Source organism: Mugil cephalus, chromosome 8, assembly GCF_022458985.1.
Source record: "Mugil cephalus isolate CIBA_MC_2020 chromosome 8, CIBA_Mcephalus_1.1, whole genome shotgun sequence".
Lineage (NCBI taxonomy): Eukaryota > Metazoa > Chordata > Actinopteri > Mugiliformes > Mugilidae > Mugil > Mugil cephalus.
The window spans coordinates 16,589,607-16,617,028 of record NC_061777.1 but is presented as its reverse complement, the minus strand read 5'-3'; the positions used below and the strand labels follow the sequence as shown (position 1 = coordinate 16,617,028).

The following is a 27,422-nucleotide window of genomic DNA, read 5'->3' as shown; positions in this document are numbered from 1 at the left end:
AGACAAGGCTGTTATTGCCCCAGGGACCGCAGGCCTCAGCAGCTCTTCCTCCAAACAAATTTGCTGTAACTTTATCTGCAATTGGGCCCTGAATTGGGAGCAAATAGAGGCAGCTTTGTGAAGCTCGGGGAAGGGCGAGGGCAGCAAGCTGGGGGTTGTTGGGGAGGCAGGGGAAATGATACCGGGCTCTTTTATGTCAGGCAAAGTAGGACTCTTATCAGGAAGAGAGCCCAGACAAGGGAGCTACTTCTAGAGGAAACTGGAGCACCTATCACCTGCTTTGCATTTAGATAAAAATTCACCCTGCTGAAATAAAAAAAAAAAAAGGGAAGAAAAAAAAAAGAAAAGAAGCAAAGACAGGTACAGAAGCAACTATTGGAGTGTGTATGTGTGCGTGTTTGCGCATGTCTGCCTGGCAGTTTGATACACACACAGAGCTGAGGCGCCATAGCAGCCAGTGGTACACACCACTCCAGGTCTCTTTAAATTGCTCCTTTGACTCCTCTTCAAAGAACCTGTCTAACTTTTAAAAGTTTTAAAGTCGGGAGTTCGTCTTTGCCCACAGCAAGGGACAGCTTTGAAAGATATACTTTCACATTTTACTGCAATCAGGAGAGTGATAGTTGAAGCATAGTGGCATGACTAAGAGAGAATACCAAGTCGGAGCTTAATCACCAGAGATAGAGAGTCTACAGAAAGTGTTTGAGGCCTTTTGTTGAGGAGTCATGATACAGCTCTCTTTACTACTAATAGTTACCACTGTGCAGCTGTAGTATTGTGTCCAAGAGTGGTGAACGCTGCGTTTTATTTTCCTATGTTCTAACACAATGATCGACACAGTGATTTGCTTTTTTTTTTTTATCGGATGAACAGCTTTAATTTTGCTGTGGCTCTGAATTCTGCAGGGGAGCAGCAGGGGGCAGTCTAGCACCACTGAATGATAGGTAGGTAGGTCTGGTCACAAACAGGACACACGCTCTCCCTCCCTCCCTCTCTCTCTCTCTCTCTCTCTCGTTCCCTCGAACTTAACAGGACTTCTAGTTGCTATCTGGCAACACTTAGTGCCAGCATGGAAATTGATGTAAGAGAGATAAAGGGGAAGTCTGAAATCCAAACTTCAGTTTCACTCCACTGAGACAGAGCAGGGGGAAAGTTAGCCTGGTGTGTGGTTAATGTAAGCCAAAATACTGATATTACCCTCCCACGGTGCTGCGGCAAAGAGCCGTAAGGACGCGGGTTGTGTTTTGAAACAGATACAGCAACTCTCAATGTGCCACACTAAGTGCTTGAATAAATCATTTCGACTTTGATATAACTTCTTGTGTTTGAATACTTTAATATTAAAAACACACACGGTTATAACTGCAGTGAAATCCGGCTACAGATAATTTTCAGAATAATTTAGTTGTGTGTGTGTGTTTGCGTATTTTAGCTAAAACATTACAAATGATTCTGGCATGGTTTTACTTAGTTCTTGTTTGTAAATGTCTCTTTTAATTATACATCTCATTTGACATTCAGCTTGTGCTTAGATGTGAAGTTTGCCCAGTTCACATGTAGCCTTTCACTACATCTAAACTGGCTCAGCAGATGTGACACGGGAGAATATTATTTCACTTTGTTCATGACAGGTGAATAGTTTTGTTCTCAACAATTTGTGTTGAAGCATGAATAGTTTTAAAAGAGATGATGATCCATTGCTATGCCAGAATACATTTGGATGCCGGATAAAGACACATTTTTAATCTATTATTCCTGACTTATTTATTTATTTATTTATTTTTTGATTTAGTCAAGTGACATTAGCTCTGGTGACAAAACGAGAAGAAATGAACAAAAATAAAGAATTTACAACAATTCTTTATAGGTTTGATAATTACAGACTATATTAATTATAATCTCTCATTTTTCAAATCTCATCCATTTACATCTTGACACATTTATTTGCCTACTCCAAACTAAATCATCAAACTTTTTGCTAAATTTAAAAAATGTAGAGACAAATGTAGTGAAAATTATAGATTACCACACCGGTAAGACTGCAGAAGCATTGGTGAAAACAGTGAAACCGAATTGTGATCAGTATCCCCCGTGTGCCTGTTCAGATATTCAACCACCAACAACTGTAATATGTGTTATTATTATTCCCATAGACTACATCTGGAGCTTCATTTAACCTTCTCCTCCTCCTGTTCCCTTCGATCCAGCATGTTTTCGTCGTTATTTTCCTTTTTCCTCCGCCCTTCCCTGGTCACTGACATCCTCAGCGGGCTCCTTCCCGCTGCCTCCTCTCCCCAGGCGAGGAGCCTCCTATCTGGTGTAGCGAGGGGGGCGGGTGGCTGCGATCGGCCCCGGTCCTGGTGGAAAGGTCCAGGCACCGCAGGGCCCCCGCTGCCCAGCTGGTGGGCACAAAGACGGCGCGGGGCTGACCACTGCCGAGCCCGGGTGTCCGGTTTCTCTAGCTGCCAGTCAAAACTTGAAACTGAAAACGAGGCGGAATGAAGAGGGATGACGGGTTAAACAGCCCCACGCAAAACAGAGAAAAGACATGAAAGAACATTTTCAGCTCTCCTATAAACATCAGCAGTGGGAAGCGCAATTAATTTTTTTTTCTGCTTCGTGACAACAATACCATGAGCGATTAGACAACCAGACTCTACAAATACTTACAGTGCGATATATGCGTGCTGTAAGTTATATTTATAGCAGTGCATTTGAAAGGAGCGTATGTGCATCTGCATGAAGATGTTTGTACGTGTGCAGTTATTTATAGCGTCTACCAGAATAGGTTTAAAACAACTGAGCTCCTTTGTTTGTTCAACTGGAGTCAAGTCTCTGCACCTCCACTGCACGTTGTTTAGTTAGAGATTATTCCGGTGTTTAGCAGCGTTGTAGATCATAAAGATTTGTAAATTACTTGTACGTAGGTTAATTTTAGAATATTTACACGTTGTAGAGAAAACGCGCGTGGATGTGTGTTGCTTGTAGCTTTCTCGGCCTTAACAGCTTTTTTTTTTTTATAATCAGCAAAGGGATATTGTTTTGTTGCTTTTTAGTATACAAATATGAATTATTTAGTTGTTTCTTTCCAGCTCTCCTACACAGATGTATCAGACAGACTCCTCTGTTTACTGCATGGGAGAAAGTGAAGTTGAGCCCGAGAGAAGTGGAGAAGGATTTTGATACTTTTGGGAAATTTGGTTGCTTCACAAAAAAAGCACTCAGGCTTATTTGAAGAAGTCATTTTTTTGCTGTGAACATTATGCAAAAAGCACCGGACACTTCTCATGTTTAATTAATTATTATTATTTTTTTTTATTTGTATATTAAAAGTTTGGAAACTTTTCCACTCTAGAATTTTTAGAGTTTCCTTTTTCTTTTTTTTTACTGTGTGGAGCTGTTCGCCGTGACGCTCAGATGTATTCGTCCAACGGCGCGGCTCTCGAGTGTGTGTGCGTGCCGCTCGGTGTCCGACTGGCTCCGCCGCAGTAACAGCAGACCTGCATGCGTGCTGTTGAGGGGCTGTTGAACCTCATATTCACATTAACCTCAGACTGCAAACACAATGAGTAGCTTGATTTTAGTTTCCTCTCTCCCTCTCCGTCTCTTCCCTTCGCGCGCACACACAAACTCGCGCACAAAACCCAGAAATAAAACAATTTGATTGTTCATTACTAAGCATCCTCTCCCTCTCTTGTTGATGTTGTTCAGCCAAACAGGATGGATCATAATTGGTGCACAGACCAATAAATCTGCTTTATACAGTAATAGTCTCAATTTCACCACTCCTAAAAGTTCCCCATCAGAACTGATTGTTACACGCGGGTGTATTTCCATACAGAGTCTAATTAATTTCAAATCGTCTTTGCTCCTATTTGAAATAATGGATTTCTTGTACTTGAATTTGATAAATATGTTTTGTTAGAGGAGATTGAGCATTAGACATGGTTTGCATTTTCAGCATTTGCTATAATTGCTGCTGCGGTTTTATCAATCACGAAGAATCTCTGTATACTTAAGCGTGATATTATTAGAAAAGATAAATGCTCTTTTGTCCTATTGACAGATTTTATTCCCGCGCAATTCCTCCCTGCCACCCCCCCACCCCCTCGGGCCATCTCTCTTAACTTTTGTTACACAACAATTGACACAATGCTTCCTCGCAATTGACAATTGAGAAAATATCATCCATTATTAGCAGTTTTACGTTCCCACAGATATCTTCCCCCGAACGCCGCGGTAATCTGTTGTCAGAGGCTAAAGAGCCCCGCCAGAATCAGAATACGGGGGTTTTAGGAAAGGTTAATTTTCAGATGGTGCTTTTCTTGTTTGGTGATGAGAGGGGAGGCATGGAGGTTATGGTTTTGGCAGATGGGTGCAGGGGAGGTTAGGGGCAGGGCGTTGGAGTCTTTTGGGCTAGGGGAGAGGGTATTGGGGCTTGGAGTGACAGGGTTAGGGACTTGGGTTGCGGGGTGCGTGGGGTCACATGCTGGAGTTTGGGGTTGAGTATAGAAGGGTCAGCTCCGACGTGCCGCGGCAGAAACAGTACACGACCTCGGAGTCTGGGATGATTGGCACGGAGGAAAGAGACCCCTCTCGTGCTCATCCTCCTCATCGGCCTCCTCTTCAGTTTGAGAACCAGAACCCGTCGGGGTGGGTGGGTCGGGGGGGTCACGGTGTCGAACCTCAGCTCACTGACACAGGGCCCGTACCTTTGTTGAAGCACGGCCTCATTTCCACGTCTCACTCCGTGGGGTTTATGATTCTGCGTGTGAATGTGGCCGAATGTGTGTCGCACATATGCTCCAATCCCACATACGTTTTCAGTGTTTCAACCATGAATGTAGGCGCTCTTCGTCCACGCCGTTCTCCGTTCTATTTTCAAACCGTTTTGTCTTCATGTCTCTCCGCAGCTTTTTGTTCTCGTCGTTTGGAACTTTGAACTCTATATGATTCCTCTGGCGTTGCTGCTGCCCTTGGCCTGGAACTACATCCTTATCGCATCAGGGAAGGATACCAGACAAGATGTGGTGAGTAACCCCATCCCGTCCTCGTATCACTCCGCCTTTTCCTTTTTTTTCTTTTTTTTTCACTTCACTGTAAAAGCCTATTTCTACACACAATGCAGGGTTGAAAACCGGCCACGCTCTTCATTTATTCACGACATTAATTAAACTACATTTCTTTATCGCACAATGTGTATTTGATTTGGCGATTATAATCAGCAGAGATGAAGCAGATGAGTGAGACAGCAACATACCTCTCGGAGAAAATTTCCCAATATACCTTTTGATCAAATTGCACTCACAAACTCTGTCCAGGATTTAATTTAAAAAAAAAAAATAAAAAAAGACTCCATCTGCCGCACGAGGAGCTGCATTCTCAGTGCAATCTCACATTTCTCACTTTGCCTTCTTTGAGGCAAAGAAAAGGGAGAAATAATAGGCTGTCACCTTGAGCTACGTTACGCCACTTACCTGGAAGTATATTTATTTAATTCATTTATTTTTATCTCTTATACCAATTAAATGATGTCAAAGCAATGTCATGGAGAAACAGACATGTTTTAATCATGCCCGGGCACATTTGGAGAGCAGAGAGTGAAAACGAGAGACAGAGCTGGACTATGGAGTAAGCGTGAACAATGAAGTGATTAATTTTAATAAGTGCCTTTTTCCAAGACTCAGTTGGAAATAACCGGTTAACAGACTTCAGATTCCCTTGCAGTCTCTCTCTGTGTGTGTATATTTATCTCTTCATAAGGATTCTTTGGGTTAGATTGGATTGAATTTGGAAGAAGGATTAAATTCAGTCATTACAATGCACCAAATCTAATAGCTTTTTGTCACTGTGGCATTACTCGTAAAAATAGAATTAAATCTGAACTGTACATAACACACGGAGTTAATCTCCTCTGTTTATAAGCCTCTGTTTCGGTTTTCTAATTAAAAAAAAGTTCTTCTGTTTCTTCTGACAGTAACCTGATAGCTATACAGTAGATGTGGAATTACCTTTCATGTTGAGGGTATTTAAACTAAATATATTAAGTCAAGAATTAAAGGTTCGCGACTGCAAGTTAAGTTTATGTTGAAAATAAACAGTTTGTGAATGACACAGACTTACATTTCAGAGGACGTTTTTTCCTCACCTGTAGATGGCGACATTGCTTGACAAAAAGCAAAAATTTCACATACCTTAAGACAAAACCCAGCTTGATGTTTTGTCCCCCTACCTGCTGCTCGCGTTTATCCAGACATAATGATATTCTCTTCTTGTGTACTTCCTAAGTAAAGCGAGGCAACAAAGGCTACACATCCTCGTAATTTGGCACTCACTTCACATACGAGTAAGTACATGTAACTCCCACTTCATGCGGAATTGCCTTTCTCTCCTGAAAGGGACCATTGTGGCTCAAGTGCCTCAAGAATTGGCTGGAACATTAGGACATGTTCATTCTGTGGATTCTCATATGGCAAGTGCCTTTTGGTGTGACAACACGGATCGACTCGGTTCCAAAAAAAATATCTGATGATCAGAGACAAAGGGAGATATGGAGCCTCACTACGGTGGTGACGCTGAACTATTTTGAGATCTGATCTCGCTTTAAATTTGAAAGGCATGAACTTCCATTTTTAGACCGGGAAGCTAGACCATTCATTTATTTATTTAGTTTTTTTACTACAACCTAAGTAACACTGATTCCAATATTTTGTTTTGGTTTTATTTGCCCAGTTTTAGTCAGTGCTGAAGTTGCAACCATTCGACAATGGCTTTAAGTCAGTGTGCAGCCTTCACGTGTGTGGATCGTGGTGGAGATTGCGTTATCTTGAAGTGTTTTTAGTGCAGTTGGTTTGGACTGGTGGTGAGATACAAGGCGAATGCACCGTCGCAGAGAATGGAGCACCATTGAGGTGTATGTGCTGTGAGTGTATTTGCAGGTGTCGTCTATGATGCGTGAATACTGAATATTGTTATGCTGCTGTTCTGCTGTCTGAGGTAGCCTAGTGTATTCTCTTTTATTCCAAGGTTATGATTCAGGCACGGCCAACGTGTAGCGCGGCTCATGCAAACACGCACACACACACGCGGACATGTACGTTTAAATGAGTCATTCCAGGTGTGTGCTAGAACGGCGCTTTGAAGTGTCGGTAGAAATGTCTTCAATGTGTGTGTGCACGAGTGCTAAAAGTTGAAAATGTGTGTGCGCTCGGTGTCCGCTGCATAAAGCGTGAGCGTGAAGACGTTTTTTTTTTTTTTTTTTGCGGCGGTATATCTGATGAAAGTGGGATTAATTGTCAAAGATTAACCCCATTAATGCTCCTTTTCTTGCCGCTGTGACAGTTGTGCTGAACGCCACGGAGCAGCACGGGCGACACAAAGAAAATTCCCTGACAATGATTGTCCCTCTTGTCTCAGTCTCACAGCCTGCGAGGAACCCTTTCTCCTTGCTCCCTTATCAGCCGTTTTTCCTCTTTAACTTTTGATGTTGCGTTCTCATGTCAGCTTTTAAATGCGGCAAAAGTATAAAATAAGCATTATTTTCCGGCGCTTTTTTGCAAATGCTGTGCGCGCTCGAACTCGCACATTCGTACACAAGTGTCCCTCGAGTCATGTCCCTGTTTGTTTTCAGTTTCCCAATCTGCAGCGGTGCAGGGAAGGCAAGAGAGGGAGGGAGGGAGGTAGGAGGGGGGGCACCGCGAGAGCATCCAGTATCTGAGCTCTTGCCGCTTCCTCTCCTCGTCCCCTGGATTCCTCTTCCGAGTCTTTATCAAGTTGAAGTCATGGACGACTCACTGTTTCCCTCCTGCTCTTGGCAGAGAGCTGAGAAGAATAGAAAAGAAAACAGGGGAAAGGGCCTTTCTAATTACTTTAAACAACACACCAAATTAAAGCATTGTGCTGAGCCGAGCAAGGGTCAGCATCCGGAGCGCTGCGGTTTTCCAGCAGTCTGGGGTGGGGGTAATGCCAAAGGAATCTCTGCTGAACTCACTCTGAAGGGTGAGGGAGAGAAACAGATAGAGAGAGAGAGGGGAGAGGTAGGGAGGGGGCAAGAATGAGAGAAAATGAAAAAAAAAAAAGTACAGACTTCCTAATGAACTGGCGTTGCTTCATCTGATGGGTTCAACGTGCGGACCCTTCTCCAGTTTTACACCACAACCACAGTGCGCAGCGCTGTCCATGGCCGATAAACAAACACTGTGTTCTCTGCGGGCTGCAATTCACCCCTCAGGGTCACTGACTGTTGTGTGGTTACATGCTGCTTTGCAAACAGATCCCGGATCAGCGCTCCTTACCCTAGCCCCAACCTTGACCAGTACCTGCTAAGCAGTCAGAGCATCCTTAGAACAGCGATTAAAGGAGGCACTGCACCAGCGAGGTCCCCGACCTCCTCTCTTATCATGTAGCTCCCTGACCCCTGAATGCTGACTCTTCAACATTGTTAGCTGACCCGTGTGTCATGCTCTAACATGCTCACCGAAAACAAACAAACAAACAACGGGACCCTTTTTGCGCTTTTGAATCTGAGGCGGAAGAAAGACGCCGCTCTTAATTTTGACATTCAAAGCCGACGACGCGTCGTCAAGGAAGGACTTATCCCGTCTCTCCGCGTTTGTGCGGATGCGCATTTTTAATGACGTGACTTTCTTCTCTCCGTTGCTTTCTGGTTTGGAAACCTGGAATAATTCGCTCCTTTGATCTATCCCGAGCTCGTTTGCGAACGAAAGCTGCGAGCAGACCGGGCTCGGTCAAGGAGGAGCCGGGCGGCCCGCGCACGCATGCCTGCGTCTTTTCCTAGCGGCGTGACGTATCGGCGCGCGCGAGTGTATATGATGGGCACCGGGATTAACAAGCAGGGACGTATCCCAATAGAAATCCTTCCTTGCCGCTCTCTTGGCCCAGAAAAGCCCTCACCAGATGTTACGAAGGTGTTAATTTCAGCGCAGGCTGTTGTAGAGGGTACATATGGAACATGGTGATGTCTCTTTCTACCGCAGGATGACGGGCAATTAGGCCTCGTCACACTGGAGGACCATCCTCTTTATCCCATGCTTCAGACCATTACATTGATTCACCCAATGGATCTGCCAACCCATTACGGAAGAGAGGACCTTAATGGCCTGAAGATACTTCACACTTATAGACATGCCTCAAGAGGCGAGAGCGTTGACTACCTTAACCCACTCCACAGCCCGAGTACGGCGGCGTTTCCTTAAAAACAAATTTTAATCTCCCTGAAAAAGCGTAGTTGTCCATTAAAATATAATCACTGACTGTGGTGACCATTTAATCTAAATTAAATGTGGTTTGTGTACGTGTTTCACAGTTTTAGTCTGTTCTTCCCTGATTGGTGTGCTCAATGTGACAGCAGTATATAGTTCATTAAGATGGAAATGCTCCCTGACTTTATTTGAACGTCGTATCATTTCAAGAACAAGACTTCATTGCCATTTTTATCTATTCTATTTTCTCCCATCTCAAAAAAAAAGAACTTTTTCTGCATTTTCTAAACACACTCTGCCTTGACATCTGCCCTCATTAAGAGCCACGCACTACACAGGTAGAGAAGAGTAAATATTAGGAAAGGTGGAAAGGGGGGGAATAAAAAAAGAAAAAGGAAATGCTGCCTATTATACCTCAGCTCCTCCAGAAAAGTCACACCTCCACTTTTCCCCCGTACAAAACCTCCGACTCTGGAAAGGCGAGGCGGGGATGAGAGCGGGAGATGGAGTGGGAGCAAGGAGACAGAAAAAGACAGAGAGGCATTCAGAGAGACGGAGCGACAGAGAGACGGAGGCAGAGGAAGGCAGCGGCGGATGGCAGGCACTCCTCAGTGTGGAGTCAGACATGGCAGTTGGTGACAGGTGACAAAATCAAAAGGTCATGTCACTTTTAACTGGGAGCGCCTGTGCCCCGCTGATTTCCCCCGTGCCGCCCCGGCATCACCGCGCTCATCTCTGCTCCTCTCGCTGCCTTCTCTGTCTCTGCTAAACTGGCAGACAGGATGGCAGGCTGGCAGGCAGAAAGACAGGCAACGGGCATAGTTTGAAGCGGGACGGGAGCATCGGGAGCATCAGGGATGCCACAGCAGAATCCTCCCAGCCTCCCTTTTCATCATGTTGTCTCTCTCTCCCCCCCCACCCCCCCATTTGTCTAACTCCCTTCATCACACTGAACCTTTGTAACTGTCTGTGCTCTTTGCTAACAACGTCAGCAGTTCAGGGTGTCTGCCTCCGTGCTTGTTGTTATTGTTTTGTCTATACAGTGCACCCGCCGTAGCTGTTTGTGAGTTTTTTTCGGTTTAAGCCCAGAGTCCACAGACGTGTGTGTTTATGCGCAATGGATTGTGCGTCGAGGTTGTTACCTAGCCCTAGGACTCTTTTGCGCAATTGGATATAAAAGAAAATAACGCATTATCTGAGAAGGACAAACATCTTACTGCTATGTTTACATACTCTCAACAGAGCTCGTGGAGCCTCTCAGACTACGTCTGAATTGCTTCTTAATCTCTGACTAAACAAACTTGCTGATTTGTGAGCCAATAAGCAATGAGAAACGTACACGTGCGTTAGCAATCTTGCAGTGCTATCCCAGAACTCTCTTTTTTTTTTTCCCCCTTCTTTCCGCGCTAACAGATTTAGTGTTGCTTTCATGAATATGGAGCTGCCCTTCTCACCCCCTCCACCAGCCTCCAGCTCCGGTAGCACCCCGGCCTCACCCCTATCTGGCCCCCTGCTGGGTGAGCCCTAGCTTGGGCAGTGCAGATGGAAGGGCCCCCCTCCGAGGGCCACGGCTCTGACAGCTTGTGAAGGGCCCGGGCGGGTCAGCCAGGCCCAGCCTTATCAGACGCTCAGCTCTCCCACCAGTCTGCAGAAACTGTGGTGTAGGCAGTATGCGCACACATGCGCTTACACACACACACACACACAGATACACTCATGGACAGTGCATACCAAGTAGGGCCTTGAGATCCCCCAGCCAGCCGCTCGGCCAAACCTCAGCAGCTGGAGAGGTTAAAACCCCCTCACGTATCAAAGAGAAAAAGCAGCAGGAGGACGGAGGGAGGGAGGGATCGAGGAATGGGAGAAAAAAAGAAGGAAAAAGTATATCTTCATGTTCGCCGGGATGTCTGCCTCGGCGTCAATTCCCCCTGCGGCTGTCATTGGGAAGGTGAGGAGGGGAAATAGTGGAACTCAGTCCGGGCCGGGGAGAGAGAGGGCCAGGGTTTTCAGAAGAAGGGTGAAGATGATGTGGCTACTAGTTCGGTTAGAGGGGTTTTATTTCGCCTCGGCGGACGGTGCACTTGTTCCGCCGAACGAGATGGGTTCAAGGCAGTTTTGCTCCTGTCAAGCTCCATCCACCGAAAACACTGATTTTTCTCCAAACTTGTTTCAATCGTGTTGTGCGCCAGGAGTCAATGTTGTGTAATGGTGACTAAATATGTCTAGGTGTTGGTTAGTTTACCTCTCTTAAAAGCTTTAGTCTTGAGTCTAAATTGTCCATGTTTCTAAATCAGTTTTATCTTCACCTGTAGCTTTTGTTTGAAGTTTTAACTTTGTATCACAAGCAATGTGAATGGTGTGGGGGGGCTTTTGTTATAAACAAGTGGTGGTGGGGGGGGCTCCAAGATAAAAAGGTTGAGAACCACTGCTCTACATACACAGAGTGTGCTGTGATCTTGGTATCACGTTTACCATCGCATTCATCGTAACTCTACAAAGCCGCGTATCCGGCAGGCAGACGATCACAGTAATAATCCCTTGCGACCCTGAGAGTACGCTCTCTGTCCTTGAAAACACACTAGGGGTGCTGTTGCACCGCTGATGCTGTGCCAGGAGCTTCCTGTGGATTTTGGAGTCTACCTGCCTGATAGGCAGCACTTGAAAAAGTTCTCTGAACTTTTTTTGTCTACCTCAGACTCTTTTTTTTTTTTTTCTTTTTCCAAATTCAGCCCAAGCAGATTGTGGGCAGGCAGAATGTCTTCTATATAAGTGCTGATATGGATTTTCCCAACACACAAAATAGTCCAAGCACCTTTGCAGCCTTCAAGTATCAATCATGCAATAGACGCAGTGAAGAATTCAAGAGGATAACACACAAAACCCGCCATTATTTGCTTTGGTTGCTGTATTGTTTTCGCTGTATTTACACGCATAATCAAAAACAGCATTTTATTCAGAGCAGGAATTACTCGCAATTGTTTGCTTTTTTTTCCGACTTAAATTTAATGTGCACCATTTCTTTCCTTTCTGCGCTGGCGGTATTTTGGCATGATCAGAAGTAGAGTAAAAGGGAAAAATGTGATTGGAACGCGACCCTAAACGTAATTCTCCCAAATCAGCTTTTTGCGTCTGAGTGGAGGCCGAACGGATGCCTTCGCACTTCCCGAGCCGTTCCGAACTCTCAATGTCATCGCGCCCGCTTGCGTTCTTTGTGTGCGCTTTATATTATCGCAACCTGTGTATGTATTTATGGGGCATGGTGTAATCTGTAAGAGTAGCCTGCATCATCGGCGTATCATTTGAATAGGCCTGAATATGTTAATCCCCACCTCAGTAGATATTGAATTGACTGGAGCAGCTCTGCAGGCAACGCGAGCTCGACGCGATCCTGTCGACAGCAAAGGCTTTGATGCTGCCGCGCTGTAATGATAGTAATTCAAACAACATGATAATGGGGGGATAAGCAGACAAATGATATCATACACCAAACAGGTCTTAGAAAGAGGAAAGAATGATACAAATAGAGGGAGAGGTAGAGGCATACAGAGAACCAAAGAGAGATGTTTGGAATTCATTGGCTGCACTGAGGTAATTTATATCCTCCCTTACTGAGACAGTAGCTCCAGTGTGCGCATTTAGCCGTGGCAATCTTCAGGGCAGATGACATGTTCCGTGTCTTTTTATTTATTAATTTTACACTGTGTCTCATTGCAGGAAACATGACTTCTCTCTGTAACCAGAGGCGCTAGAAGGGAGAGAGCAGAGCGGAGAGCAGAGGGAGACAAACGACTCTATCATTCTCTCTGTCTCTCTAGGTCATGCTTCTCCAGCTAGCTCACGCTCGCTCCTTTGTTTAAAGTTTGGAGCATGTGCCAGGCATGCCCCAGTAAAGCCTCTGTGTGGAGGATCCCATTATATTTGTATTTTGGCATGGGCGAAAGGATTTGAGAGGGAACCGTGATGACTTTATAAACAGTTATAGTTCATTTGTTTAGAGACGCCAGAAGGCTTTCATTTTACAGTATCGCATCTACATCTTTCGCCTTGGCCGCGCGCAGGGGTTCCCCTCTCTCCGGGGTTTGCATAGCGCGGTGCCGAATGTATTCCGTATCAATAAAGAGACCGTCAGATGTGAACTGTTGAGATTATTTGTCTAGACGGCGATGGAGTCTCGGCAAAGCGGGAACAACCAGTTGCAGTACAGTCGGAAGGCTAAAACGAGGACTCCCGTGCGTACATGCGCGACACTTGCCCCAGCGATCGCAAGCTATTGATAGAAGGCGCACACAAACACGCACTATTGATTCTACCCTCTCAACTCTACCGTTCTGAACTCCTCTTTGTTTGTGTGGGAAGCTACATTTACATAAGAGGCTTATGTCAGCCGCCACATGGCCCCCCCCCTCTCCTCTTATTCCAGCGAAAAACAAAAAGGACAAAAGCTATTGTCTTGTTAAGTAATGATTTTTGGATTTCTCCAAACTAGTTTGTGCTGTTCTGGAGGTGGTAAGGCGGTTTGCGGTGATGCCGGGGCTAGGCGAGGGATTTTAGGGGGTTGGCGGTTACGCTGTGCAACAATGAGAGCAGATGAATTTCTGAGGTCCGCAGCTGTGTGGCTTATGATATGGGTGTTTGTTTATGTAAATTGGGAGCAAGAGTATGACCTTGCAGACGTGACGTGTGATTGACAGAGACAGCAGATTGCACATTTGAACTTGTGAAAGTTCACAAAGACACACTCAAGTATTGTATGACTAATAGGACGGAGTATCAGTAAACACGGTGGACTGCGCCGCTCTTGTCGGCTCAGGGTTTTCCTTACACGGCGATGCGTTTGTTTATTGGTTCGCTCTCACGTACAGATAGAAGTGTGGATGTGAAGGCCCGCGTTTCTTTCGCAGCCCGCATTTGTCTGCACGTATCCTAACGCGCCTTTGTTGTTCGGGGTTCCGTGCGCGAACACGTGAGCGCGTTGTCATTTTTCTTCTTATTGTACAGTATGCCTCACGGTGTCTTGGGGCCTCAGACTTACACCGGCTCCAGTTTCATCGGTTGTGCACCACTGAAGCAAATAGTTGCTGTTCTCTGCGACTTGCTCTCTGCGCTTCGGGCTTTTCTTCCTTCTTCCTGCCACGGTGCCGCGTTCCGCGAGAGCGTGCCGCGGGACGCATAGGTGAGCGCCTGGAAAATTGGGAGGTGGGCGACGCGTGAGACGGGCGCAAAAGGTCAAGGCGGTCGGGAGAGACGGCGGCGGAATCGGGAGAGGAGGAGCTCTGCCGCCTTGTCCCTCCGAATTGTATAGGATGCGAACGCTTTTGTGCGTCGCGATTTGAGCGCATGAATAGACTTTAATCCTCAGCCCGCTGAAATTCAAAAGCCTGAGCGTTTGCTTACATTTCCAGAAGTGTCAACATTTTTGAACAACAGAGTGTTTCTAAAATTAAATTCTAATTCAAAGCCACTGTGAAGCTTATGACATATTAACACCCACAAATCCAGTAGTTGTGCTATGTGCACACTTTCCATACTCATTAACGAACTCTCGCCAGGCATAGGCATAACCAATCAGCTTCAGTGTGCCTCTCCGGCTGCTCTGATGATGTTAACTCTGCGTTATAATGTTTATCTGTACTATAGACGTTGCATAAACGTCTTTACTTCACTTTCTTGTTTTTCTGTCTCTCTCTGTCAGCAAGCGGTGGAGGACCTGCTGGAGGATGAGGACGAGGATTTTGACAAAGATGACAAGGTAATTATGTCTCGTGTCAGGGATGCACTGAGGCACACACACATACGCACACTGCCTCAGGAGGGGTTGACACTGCTTCATAGACCGGAAACACAAACAGACTAACGAAATGACTCCATCTCCCCCTCCCCTTCTCCTCCCCTCTTCGGTTATTCTCGGTGCCTGAGGCGCAAACACATGTTCACAGATTGTACAACCTTTTAACCTTTTGAAAAGTTTTTTTTTTTTCCTCTGTAGGTATACATACATTCGTCACCTTTCCTCCCTTTGGTTTGCTTTGGCGTTTTTTGTTTAATCGCGGCATTTCTCTCCTTACGACATTATGTTAACTTTACTAACATCGCGCCTCGACCCTTCTTCCTGAGAACACGCGCCCATATAAATATGCTTAGTTAGCTATTTAGGTCCGTTCACTGCTCCTTTATGTCCCAGTAAAACAGCATCTGGGCTTGTCCAGACACTATCAGGTAACAACAGGTGGCTGCTTTACTGCCTCCGCTCATTTACACTTTAGGAACAGCCACTGAAACAAATTCCACTGGATAGGATACAGTGCCTTGACAATGTTCCAGTTGGGAACGGTAATTGAAATGTTACAGCTCTTTTTCCACTCTCTGTGTTGTCTTTGTTTTTTTTTTTCTGTTTTTTTCTGTTCAAATGGAAGCAGTTTTCTTTGATACTACAGTCCAGTGAGTCTCAAGCAGTGTGAAACAAGGCCAGCGTTATAACATGGGTGAAGTGAAGTCCAAATCCTTTACTGTGAAAACCAGCAATCTGCAGACCGAAATGACTTGAGCTGATGCCTTACAGCCACTGTGTGGCAATATAAACGCTGGTAGGCTGAGCAGTGGTAATTTGCATGGTCTGGTTTGGTAATGTTTTTTTTTTTTTTTTTTTTTTGAGAAAGTCTCTCGAATGGTAACCGTAAAAACCTTCGACCAGTCAGTTTGATATCTGACTTTTATCTTTGCCCGAGGACACAAGACCAACCTTTTTAAATATAAGTGCTGCAACAAAAGGGTTAAACGAAAAAAAAAAAAAAAAAGACGTTTATAGTGCAGATGGTCAAATAGTCGTCCCAATAGTAAGTAAGCCAGACAAGCAATCAGTCAGCCAGGCAGCCAGTTGGATGATGAGCACACAAAGATATGCGAGCATTACATCGTCTCCCACAGCGATGCAGAAGCGAAGTTTCATGGCTGTGAAGTTCCAAGGCCGAAGTGTACAGGGGGGCACTGACTGAAGATATGCACCAAGCAACCTTGAACCTTTTTTTTTTTACCCCTTTCTTTATGTCTGTCCTCCTTCATTGCATTCCCCACTTCCTCTTACAGAAAGAAAAAAAATAAATAAATAAAAATACAGGCATTTGAAAAGCTGCAGATTATGTGAAATACATTTTGGACTTTCATATTGAAATGAGGTGCAGAAGCAGCTTGTGCGGCCTCCGTCAGATTTGGTGCCAGACTGATTATTCCGAATAAGAAGCCCTTGCTCTCTGTTCACACAGGGCTGGGATGCTGGATAGCACAGCTGCCACAAAGGCTACAATTTACCAACTCTGGCTTCATACATTTTGATCTATTGCTCCCCTCAACTGTTAGCATTTCATTTGAGCTGTAGGGAGGTTGAAAGGGGGGCATTTTTTTCTCTTTTTTCCTCACCTACATCTCTCTTCCCTCCCACTCTCCTTCTACCCTTTCCTCAATCGTCCTCTTCCCTGCCTTTTTTTTCTTTCTTTCTTTCATTTTGACACATACTCAGTCTCTTCCCTTTGCGCCCTCCCCCCCAACCTGGTTAAGTGCAGAACAAATGCAGTTTCAAGCCTTAGCAAATTTGTCTTTTACATTGGATATGAGGCCTTTTACATTGGATATGAGCTACAGCTTCAGATCGAATGAGTAAGTATGAAGGACGGGTCAAAGGAGGCCTCTTTTTATGGCACAGGCCTATAGGGGAGAACGGGAAGAAGAGAGAGGGAGAGAGAGAGAGAGAGAGAGAGAGAGAGAGAGAGAGGAGTGGAAAAAAAAGATTAATAAATGTGCCAAGGCCTCATTTTAATTGAACTTGAAGCATATGTTGCAAGTATGTACAATCCGTCCCAGATGTTTACTTCGGCCATGTGCATAGCTCTTCCCAGCGCACCACAAGGCAGCTATTAGCTGGATAACCTTTGCTCCAGAGGGTAAATGGGGTATTACATGGCCAAAAAGCAGAGCACCTGTTTTTCATTGCGTCGAGGACCCCTTGCAGGCTTTTTGCCTTGGATCACCACATGTGTTTTGACTTAACAGATTGTTGGGCAGACGTGAAAAGTGTCTTTTTCGTGAGCAAGCACTGATATTAGTCACTTAATCTCAATGAAAGTCCGGCATCTAGACTAATTGATGGGGACGGCTGAGTTGTTAAAGCCGTGGCAGGCAGGCACGTGAAGGGTGGAAGAATGTTGGACACGGACTAATTTTTATTTATTTATTTATTTAGTTTTTGCCTTCTCCTTTCCTCCCTCACACAATGTGTGTGTGTGCGTGTGTGCTGACCTTCAGCTTGCTGCTTGATTTGTAATATCCTGACGCACATACACACACACACACAAAACATGGGACACAGTACAGAGCCCCAGTTTTTAACCTTTGTTTCCCACTAAGACACCTTTATTCTGCATGAAAGGATGAACGTTACAGTTTATTTAACGTTGAGCGTAGATAAAAATTATACACACTGGACCTGTGGGAAGCACGCGTTTTAATTGTCTCTTAAATGTACCGCACGACAAAGTATTAACAGTCACAAGACTAAGCTATGTGCTTTTTCTCTCTAATCTGTCATATTATTAAAACAAATATTGTGGCACCTTTATTAACCCTTTTAAAATCTTCCAATGCACTTCGAGACATGGCGAGGCAGCAGAAACATTCCTGTATTCAGAGGCTGCTGCGGGGCTGCGGCGTGTAATACAGCCTGCGACGGTTCTACTCACCTGTGGGCTCGCTGTCCTGAGCTGGCACCAAACAATCACCTCCAGGCTGAGCGCGCACGGGTGTGAGTGTTTGTGCGAGTGTCTCACGCATATATGTGTGCAGCTCAGCTGTCTCCCAGAGGGGGGCTTACTGGAAAAATGGAGAGACAGAGAGAGAGAGAGAGAGAGAGAGAGAGAGACTGAAGGAGTGAGGAGATTACCCTCACACGGTTGACTGGTCACTGAAGCGCTTGTGCTCCGCTCAGCTAGGCTCCACTAGCCTCAGGAGGACCTGACACAGATAAGATACACACTGCAATCATGTCCTGCTCACGGGCTTACTGCTCTGTGCACACCCTCTCCCTTTCTCCCCCCATGTCTATCTATCAATATCTTGCTCACACACACACACGGATACACCACCAGCACCCACAAAAAAAGGAAAAAAATCATTTTTTTCTCCTTCGTTTCTCACTAATTTCCTCCAGATAGTAAATGTAGAGCAGACATTATTCCTCAGCTTGAACACGTTGACCTAAAAGATGTGAATTTTTACACATTTTGTAGGACACAGTTCTTCATTGCAATGAACGTGCGGGTCAAGCCGTAACCTACTGGCTATTTTTCAGTGTTACTTTTGACCTATTGATAGTGTAGTCACAGAATTTCTTATATCTTTCAATGATGTATGCATATCTTGCATGACGACCGCATCAGTTTATGGTTTAAAGGCCTTATTGATGAGTCCGCCGCGCGTACGAGATTGAACACATGTGAAGTGTACGGCCCCGTCTCTCCTGCCACAGAGTCGTCTTCCTACACCGCAGTATCTCTTTATCCTCCTCATCTGCGGTGCTGAGACAGCCATTTCACCGTCCGCTGCCTTCCCTGTAGGCATGACTCATGCACACACGCACGCACACGTGTGCGCACGCACGCGGTCCTACGCACGCGGCCCTCGTGTTTATCAATGTTCCTCCGCCAAGCGTGGAACTCGCGGCGTATGGCTAGTATCAGCGCACACATCCAGATCCTGGAGGCCTCACAGCCATTTTCAGCTGCCGATGCTAATACACAGAAACTGTCGTCACGCTCGTCTTTTTCTCCTCCTTTGTCTCACTTTTTTTTTGTCTCTTCTTCTAGTCTGTGTAAAGACTCTCATCTGGATGAGGTGCACATTTTGTCTCAGTGTGAATGTAGGCAAAAAAACGTTGCAGGTTTTCAGACTTATCTCCCGATAGCATACGGAGCTCTGCAGCATCTTCCCCGAGCCCCAGCGCTCCTCTCTCTCGGTCCCAGTCACGGCACCGCGCTGATTGCTCAGATAGTGACATGGCATAATGTAATTGGACTAAAGAGAGCACTGGGAATTATATCAATGCCCTGGAAAAGAGAAAAAAAAAAAAGTGTGACTGAAATGTTGTTCTGTGGAGGTTATGGAGCTGGTGGCGCAGAGGGGTTGCATTCAGGTGTCGGGCGGTGGGGGGGAGGAGAGAGGAGAGAGAAGGAGTGAGGAGAAAAAAAAGTTTGAATGTCTGTTCTTTTCTTCACGCCGCCTGTGAAGGATGAAAAGCGTCACGCTGTAAAAGATGCTTTTGACTTTTCCGCTTCATTTTTCTTCCCATCTCACTGTCTTCCCTTTTATTTATTTTTTTCTCCCCCTGTTGTTCAGCGGAGACGCTGGTAGCAACTGCATTTTAATCATGTTTGGCTAATAGAGGGAGGAATGAAAACAAAAAGGAGGGTGAAAGAGGCATGGAGGGGAATTGTTTCTCTATGCAAAATGCGCTGCATTGTGCGTGTTTGTTTTTCCTCTTTGTCGCACACACTCATCAGGTGGATCATCTCTCACTATCTGCATTCCCCCCAGATACACATCCTTGTCTTTTGCCTTCTCTCTTTGCTCCTTCATCCTCTGTCTCAATCATTCTCTCATCACTTTTATTTTAATTGTGACCTTTGTCATTTAAATAATTTGCAGTGTGGGTCTTCTTTTTTTTTTTGATTGATTTGGAGAGTATATATTAAAGTATAATCACCACTGTGTTTATAAAGTTTAAAGATGGAGAATCTAATGCTCAGATGATTTTTAAATATCTGCAGTTTTAATTATCGGATGTAGTTGTTTCAAAGTCTGAACAAAGGTGAGTATTAAAACGAAGTTTTCTCTGCATTGCGAGGCTAAAGCTGTCTGTTTCAGTGTTTCTGTTAGTTCTCTGCAGAGCAGTCGTGAGAAAAATGTATAAGACCCCAGATGTGAAACCTCCACATTTATTTTTTTTTTTAACCCTTTTCGCTTTAATTTGTGTGAGTTGTAAAGAGAACATCTCAATGTAATCTATCCAAAAGGACCCTAAACCCGACCCCTGGGAGGACAGCCGTGATAAAAACCATATCCTCGAGGATATGTTGGCTTCCTGGCACTTTGAGTGGATACGAGCGATGGTGGTAAGTGGACCTGTGTGTGGCTCTGGCTCTGACTCCTGATGCTGTGTGTCGCTGTCTCCCAGTTTCCTACTTAGCTCATCGTCTGTCCAGCGGCCTCTGTCTGCCGTCCTGTCAGGGTTTGTGTGCAGTACCTGTCCCCTGTCCGCGTCTGGATTAACACCCACGCACTGCACGTTCGGCCCCAACCCAAACCACCTGCGAGGGCTCTGTCTGTGCCTGCTCTTTAGAGGTGATGGGGGAGTTAAATGAGCTCCAGCATGGAAGGCTGCTCCTGTATTTTTTTTTGTCTGACTCCCCCCCCCCCCTTAGCCCTGTAGACCTGTTACACTGCAAGGTGACAGCTGCAGATTGAGGTGTGACGCTGTATTAACCATGTTTTGCTCCTGGGACTTGTGGCTCTGGGGTAATAAAGGATGACATTGGTAGTCACTCGTGTTCATTTCGTCATATTTTTTTATTTTTTTTTTGACATAATCGGCAGCCATGAGGGTATAAAATGTAAGCTTTTAGATTTAAACTTTTCCTTAAAAGGCACTAATTAAACTCCTCTAACAAATACTGATTGCTTTCGCACTTTATGACCCTTAAGTCGCCGATAATAAGCACGCAACTAACTCATTTTCTAATGTGTGTTTATGTGTGGTGGTTGGTGGGGTGATTTGAATATTCTCGGGAGCGCTTTTTCTTTAAAGTTGCTACAGGAGCTGCAAAACTATCTTATATTGCACGAGCAAATCCCAACGCTCATTATGCCTAATGCAACGATGTCTACTCCCCCCACTGTTATTGTTCTGAATCATATACACACGGGTGGCTGAACCAACTGAACTTTTTGCGATTGATGAACTATGCATCAAAGGGTTACGACGAGTGCTCCGTGCACTGTAGGTGAGGTGTTCTGGCGCGCTCTCATCCGCCGAAGAGACGCTCCTCGAGCGTCTCACCAAATAGGATGTTGAAGACGGTGCACACTCAGCCCTCTCGGTCTCTCATTGGGCAGAATGTGGAGCACAACGCTTGACAGCAGTGTCGTCTGAATTTGAAAGTCAGACATGTGAGAAGGCAGCCGCCACCTTTTCTTTTAACAAGAGTCATAAATCCGTAATGAGCACAGAGAGGATGCATATTTTATTTACTTTTTTGAAGACGTGATCTCTTCACTTCATAGCGCTTGCACTCTCGTTCTGTTGTGTTTTTTTTTTTCCTTCTTCTCCCTTTCAAAACAAAGTTTAACACAGTGGATTTTACTGCAGTTTTCTGTTCCCCGTGTCTCTCTGAACATGAATATGTAATTAAAGGTATACCAAAGTTAGCAGGGTTCACAGACCTAGGTGATGAATCAGATGCAAATTAACCCCAGACAAGAATGAGATTTGATTTAATCATTAGTCTTTTGTGTTGAGAACGGAATCGAGTCAGATGCAGAGAACCCTTCACGTGTTGGAATATCTGCTTTCTGTCTAAATTTATCCATCAACACCTTCAAATCAGTTCGGGTTTTATTTGTTTAATGGACAAATCTAGCATGAAGCGTCGCCGCACAACAACAGACAACGGAGGGACGGACAGACTGACGGGCGGACGGGGGGTGAGGGGGGTGGATGGGCGGTAGCAGCTAAAACCAGGCCAACAGAGGACAAGAGTAATGTTGTCCCATTCATCACACTCTGCCAGGCTGGATCCTGGGAAGGACGGGGGAAGGAGAGCGCGGGAGCAGGGGAGCAGAGGTGAGGCAGGGTGGGTGGGGGGTCGGGCGGCGTGCAGCGGGAGGCGAGGAAGGGGTGATCAAGTGATCGAGAGCAGAAGTTGCGGGGTGGTAGTCATTTACGCCGGTGTGTGTGTGTGTGACCTTGAGCCTGATAGAGTGGCTGGCGTGGCGGAGGTGGTGATGAGAGGCCCCAGAGGGAGGTGGGTAAAGATGATCAGTGGCAAACAACCTCCTGCCAACCAGACACATTAGAGACACACACTCATAACACCTAAAAAAAAAAAACTTTCTCTTTAGGATAGGAAGCAGAGGTCAAACTGAAAATAAGTCACCGCCATCACCAACTTTTAGTCCCTCTTTCTCTCTGTCTCTCCCTCCATCTTTCTCTTTTACATATGTGTATATTTATCCTCGCTATGGGACTTGACTGGGTGAAGAGACTAATTAGTGCTAGAGAGCATTATGTGTTCCTGGTCCACCTTCAGCTGGCAGTCGTCACAGGAGTTTGACTTTGTGGAGGCACACGGATCCTCTCGAACATGTGTACGTCATATAAACACACGCGTACTTATACACTCACATGTAACATTTATGCATTGTTCACTGTGGCAGTGTGGCTCATCATCTTGGCCTTTCTGCACGTGAGCCTCTTGATCGGGGTCAGGAGGACGTGCGGTGCATCGCAACGCTGCACTAACACAGATATTTATGCGTTTTCATAAAAAGAGAGGGAGGGCACGGTGCGTATTCCCCCCCATCCACCAATGGATTAGTTGTTCAGATAAATTATTTATTAAAATGGCAAAAAAAAAACATAAAAAAAAAAAAACGGAACATCTGCCTCTTTCATGTGGCGCTGGCTAGGTGCCAGGTTCCTCGGTGGTATCTGGGGCCATTCCCAGGGTCTTTGTCTTGTCTTGTTGTTCTTCTAGGCCACTTTTTTTCCTTTTTTTTTTTTCTTTTAATCCCCTGAGGGCCCTCTTTTAACTCCCATTTGGTAAAAATCTGTGACTCTGCCCTCCCAAGTGGTGTTGGTAATACTTGGAATAGACACCCGCGTGTGTTAGAGCTGAACTATTTAAACGACCAACATAAAAAGTGCTCCGTGCTGCATTCGATCCGTGGCCAGAAAGGCTTATTATTAAGGTTTTAATTATGCCGCCTGAAAAATGCCAGTGAACAAGTGGAAAGAAAATACATAACAAAAAGCATTTTAACTAATTTTTCATAAAAACACGTGACACGTATTTGACTCACTGTACTGAAAAACCAAAATACTTCAATGAAAATGATCAGTTTTCTTTTACCTTTGAAGATAAATGAACTAACAGATGCTTATTCTTTGTGGCGACTTTAATTGTGTCTTAATTTTAGAGGCAGGCCATCTGAGTATTTTTACCCTCAACAAAACACGCACTAGATTGAACTGCATGCCACCAGGGAAGGTAAATGAGCCAGTGAAAGCATCGTCTCCGTTTAGCTGAAGCACATTTTACTCTCTAAAAGGCTAAATTATTTTTGCATCTCTTTAATTGGTGAAGTTACTAAAAATCTGCATAACCAAATGTAAATTGTTTTCTTTTTTTTTTTTTCTCCCTGTGTTTAATTTCTCAGAGAGCGATGACAACGCATCTAGTTTTAAGCGCGCACTAGACGCTAATCGTGTTTTCTATTTATTATTGTGTGTCATCCTTAGTTCCTTCGCAGGCTTTGGAAATTGAATTTCTGTCACCCCTATAGCATTCTTCAACTTTTCAATGTTTTTTTTTTTTTCCTCCCCCCTCATTTTTCCTGGGGTGGGAAAAAAAAAAGGGGAGGGATGCCGACACTCTCTCTCTGCAGTTACAAAATCAACAAGAACGCTTTCAGATGCCCTCTGGGAGCCGCATATTAGCATCCTGTCACGTTTTATATGACATTTCAATTTTTACTGTGCTGCCAGAGCGGGAGAGGCAAAAAAAAAAAAGAAAAAACGGAAAAACAAAGAAAAACAGGTGCAATTTTAGCACAGCGGCAACGAGCAGCAGCCACATGTGGTTCAGACTCATTTCGTGGTGTGATGGGATATGTATACTGCTACATTATAACCGTTACGTTTATCATTTTTATTGCGTAACCCAGCAGGGAGAACTCCGTGATCTGAGGTTAAACTAGTCTCAGAAGACTCTCTTTTCCACCCAGTAGATATAGGACAGATATTTGAGTCCATTGTAATAGGCTAAGTCCTCAGTGACCTCACTCTTGTTTAGCTCTAGGCCTTGGGTCAGTGAAGAACAAACTGTCTTTGCAAAGTTTACAACTGCTCATTTTGCACTTTTGCATATAAATGTACTTTGCCAATACGGTATCTATCTTAAAGAGAAATGGAGCACTCGAGTGCACAGAGGCATGTTCCCTTTGTTCAATATTTCATCAAGCGTCTCAAGAAGTTTAACACATTTGTTTACCACAATTTACCAGCAAGTGCACTGTGGTTAGCCTGACGTGGCTGTTTCTGTGCGTGTGTGCGTACGTGGGAGCGTGTGTTTGTGCGAGTGTGTGTCCCTGGGCTCTCTCTGGTATCACTGAGGGTTATTTTTCCTCAGCGCATGCAAACAACTCACAAGGTTTTAACGAGACTTCCCGCTGCTAAACTGATGGCTGCTTGGCTGAGATTTCGTATCGCTATCGCGCTGCACACATCCAAACAATGATGCAAACTTTGGACATAGCCACAAAAGATGCATTTATTGTCTTTAAATGGCACATGTGCAATTAAAACGCGCGCAGCTCTCGCCCGGCTACGGACACCAATTCGCTAAATATTTCTGCTGCCAACCAGATGAACGTTAATTGACGTCAAGAGTTTTCATTTAATACACTGTAGCATGCCACTCTGTCTAACCCTGAGCCACGGTTTGTGTGAGTGTCCCTGACTCTTTGCTGTAAAGCTGCATACACTTTGATACACTTGGACATGCTACTCTGTATATTATTTGGACCTTGTGCTGTTTAGCATTAGCAGAGTGCACCTGCTGCACTCTACCCATCACATGCACGCCGTTGCATATAGTTTTTATTTAAAATCACTGCATCCAATTTTCGCATCTCTTCTGTGAATGGGCAGGCAAACACGTAATGCTCTCACGACAGAAAAGTATACATAGATTAAAGTCCGGCGTTGTGTTATTTGAGCGCGCTGACAGTTAGATGCACCAGATGAACCTACAGTTTATCAAAATTCCTGCCTCCTGAACACATTAGGGCAAAGGCCCGTTGTAGTATCTGCCTGAGCGATTCAGGCCGTGCTGCATCATCCGTCAGAGCGCTGCTGTGGTAGGTGCGGAGATTTTTAGCATACTTTGAGCATTAACGTGACTTACAGCTGTAGCCAAGACAAAGCAAGGGGGCACACGTATTTGCATTTTATTACCTTTGCCTTCAGGTCTCCAAACAAACCTGCTTAGTTTCCCTGTGACCGACGCAGGGAGAAACAGATGGAAATACAGGCCCTAGGTTCCCTGTAAAGACTTCTTCCTGAGTGAGGCTAGAACAGGTCAAGGCTGAAAAAAACAAAAACAAAACAAAACGTGTTCTTATTAAAATTACATAGTGGTGGAATCACATTCTTTAAAAAAAAAAAAAAAGACTTAGAAAGAATCACAAAACTGCATCATTCATTTATCTTGCTATTGTAGTAGGGGACTTTTTGGTATAAAAAAAAAGCTTTCCTCTCAGCATCAGTTCTTAATCAGCCATGACACAGCAGTCTCAAAAAAAAAAAAAAAAAAAAAACTCGCTCAGAAGGTAAAGAAAGCGCTTTTAAAGTCAAGGGCCTTCATCATCTAATCTGTGCTGGGATATAGAATTGTTTGTAGAGTCACACAGCAAGACCAGGTGTACAGATCAACCTTATCTAATAGCTGTAGGGTGTGTGTGTTTGTGTGCATATTAGGTTCCATTATAAGAACAGGTTGCCTGACTCCATATGTGCGCAGTGTGCAGGGAAGCTGGGAAAACAAGGTTCTCCGTGGCCCTCTGTGTTATTGCTACCTCCCGCCTCCTCAAGTCGCGTTTGAAGACAGGAAATAGGAGTCAGACCGCAGTCCGAAGGGCATGTGGCAATGGTTTATACTCATATGACCTCCGACCCGTTCTCTACACCCCCGCCCGCTCTCTCACACCACTCCCGTGGCCCTCAAAAAAAACCTCCCCTGAGTCCGGGCTCGAAAATAAAAACGTCCTGACCCGGCCCAGCCTGGCCCGGCTCGGCCTAACCAAGCCCAGTCCAATAGACACGGCGTTCTGAGATTTGTTTGAGCGAGCAATGAAAAACAGATGGACTCGGAGGAAAGGGCCGAGGAAAGGAGGAGAGCGGGCGGAGGAAAGAAAGGGAGTCTTGTAAAATATTTGCGAAGAAAAATAACCCAGAGACGCTGTCTAATTATATCTATTTGTCTTGTGCGGTTTTGCCGGGGAGGCCATGTGGTCTCCCTGGCTGCTCCATGGTTCATTTTTCACATTATCTGATCCTGGATGGAGAGCAGAAAAAGAAGAGGGTGGGTTTGGGGGCAGTTTGGGTCTCAGTGGGAGGGTTGTGGCGAGGTGGATGGGGGGGTTCTGGCCTCGGAGAGCAAAATGTGGTGAAGGCCTCAGAGGTCCGGAAGGTTCCTTGTCTTTTCCTGCGTCAGTGTCTTCTTTTTGGGTACAATGAAGAATTACTCAGAGCTTCACATCTCTAATTTACCAACATCAGTCTTCATTAGTAACACCATTTCTATGGTTATGTCTTAAACTTTTGTATTTTTTCCTTTTTTTTAATCATCTTTTTCAATTAATTTACAATTCAATTTTAAATTAATTTTTTTTATTAAGATTTTTCTTGTTATTATTGTTGTCCCCACATTTATACAGTCCAGAATGTGAAAGGCTGAGGGGTATATGATGTAGTTTTTCTCTCACAGGTGTTTATGCTAATGTAATGTGTAATTTTTTCCCGGTTAGTTCTCCTCTTCCCCCTTTTGTCTTCCAAGCATGCCCACCGGTCACATCCAGCCACAACCAGTCTGCGTGTTGATGTCCTCACCGAGCCAGTGGCTTTTGATCAATCTCCGTCACCTCATTCTGTCCAGATCTGTCCCGTCCCTGCTTGTCACTCAGCAGGCAGCTCGTTGACTGTTGCATGACTTCTTAAATCCTTCACTTTGTTTTAGTAAAGGGGTGTCGTGTGGGGGGGGGGGGGGGGGGGGGGGGGGGGGTGGGGGATTGACTTTTGCCTGCCTAGTTTGTGGTTTCTCCCCCTTAGATTTCAGCAATATTCTCGAGTTCACAACCATCAAAAGTTGAAAAGGAAGAGCT

At 45.0% G+C, this 27,422-nt stretch overlaps 1 protein-coding gene across 10 annotated transcripts in view; it reads left to right on the top strand.

Moving 5' to 3' along the window:
- mctp1a (multiple C2 domains, transmembrane 1a) overlaps window positions 1-27,422 on the top strand; it is a 124,463-nt gene that overhangs the window by 85,001 nt on the left and 12,040 nt on the right. For 7 of the 10 annotated variants that reach the window (XR_007113210.1, XM_047590834.1, XM_047590832.1 and 4 more), the window contains 3 exons: window positions 4,914-5,030; window positions 14,914-14,970; window positions 20,279-20,377. Coding sequence is in view for 9 of the 10 variants with exons in the window: in XM_047590834.1 (XP_047446790.1) it covers window positions 4,914-5,030; window positions 14,914-14,970; window positions 20,279-20,377 (273 nt within the window). In the remaining variant the exon portion in view is untranslated. The remainder of the gene's footprint in view (window positions 1-4,913; window positions 5,031-14,913; window positions 14,971-20,278; window positions 20,378-27,422) is intronic. The other 3 variants (XM_047590837.1, XM_047590836.1, XM_047590835.1) reach the window with 1 other exon arrangement.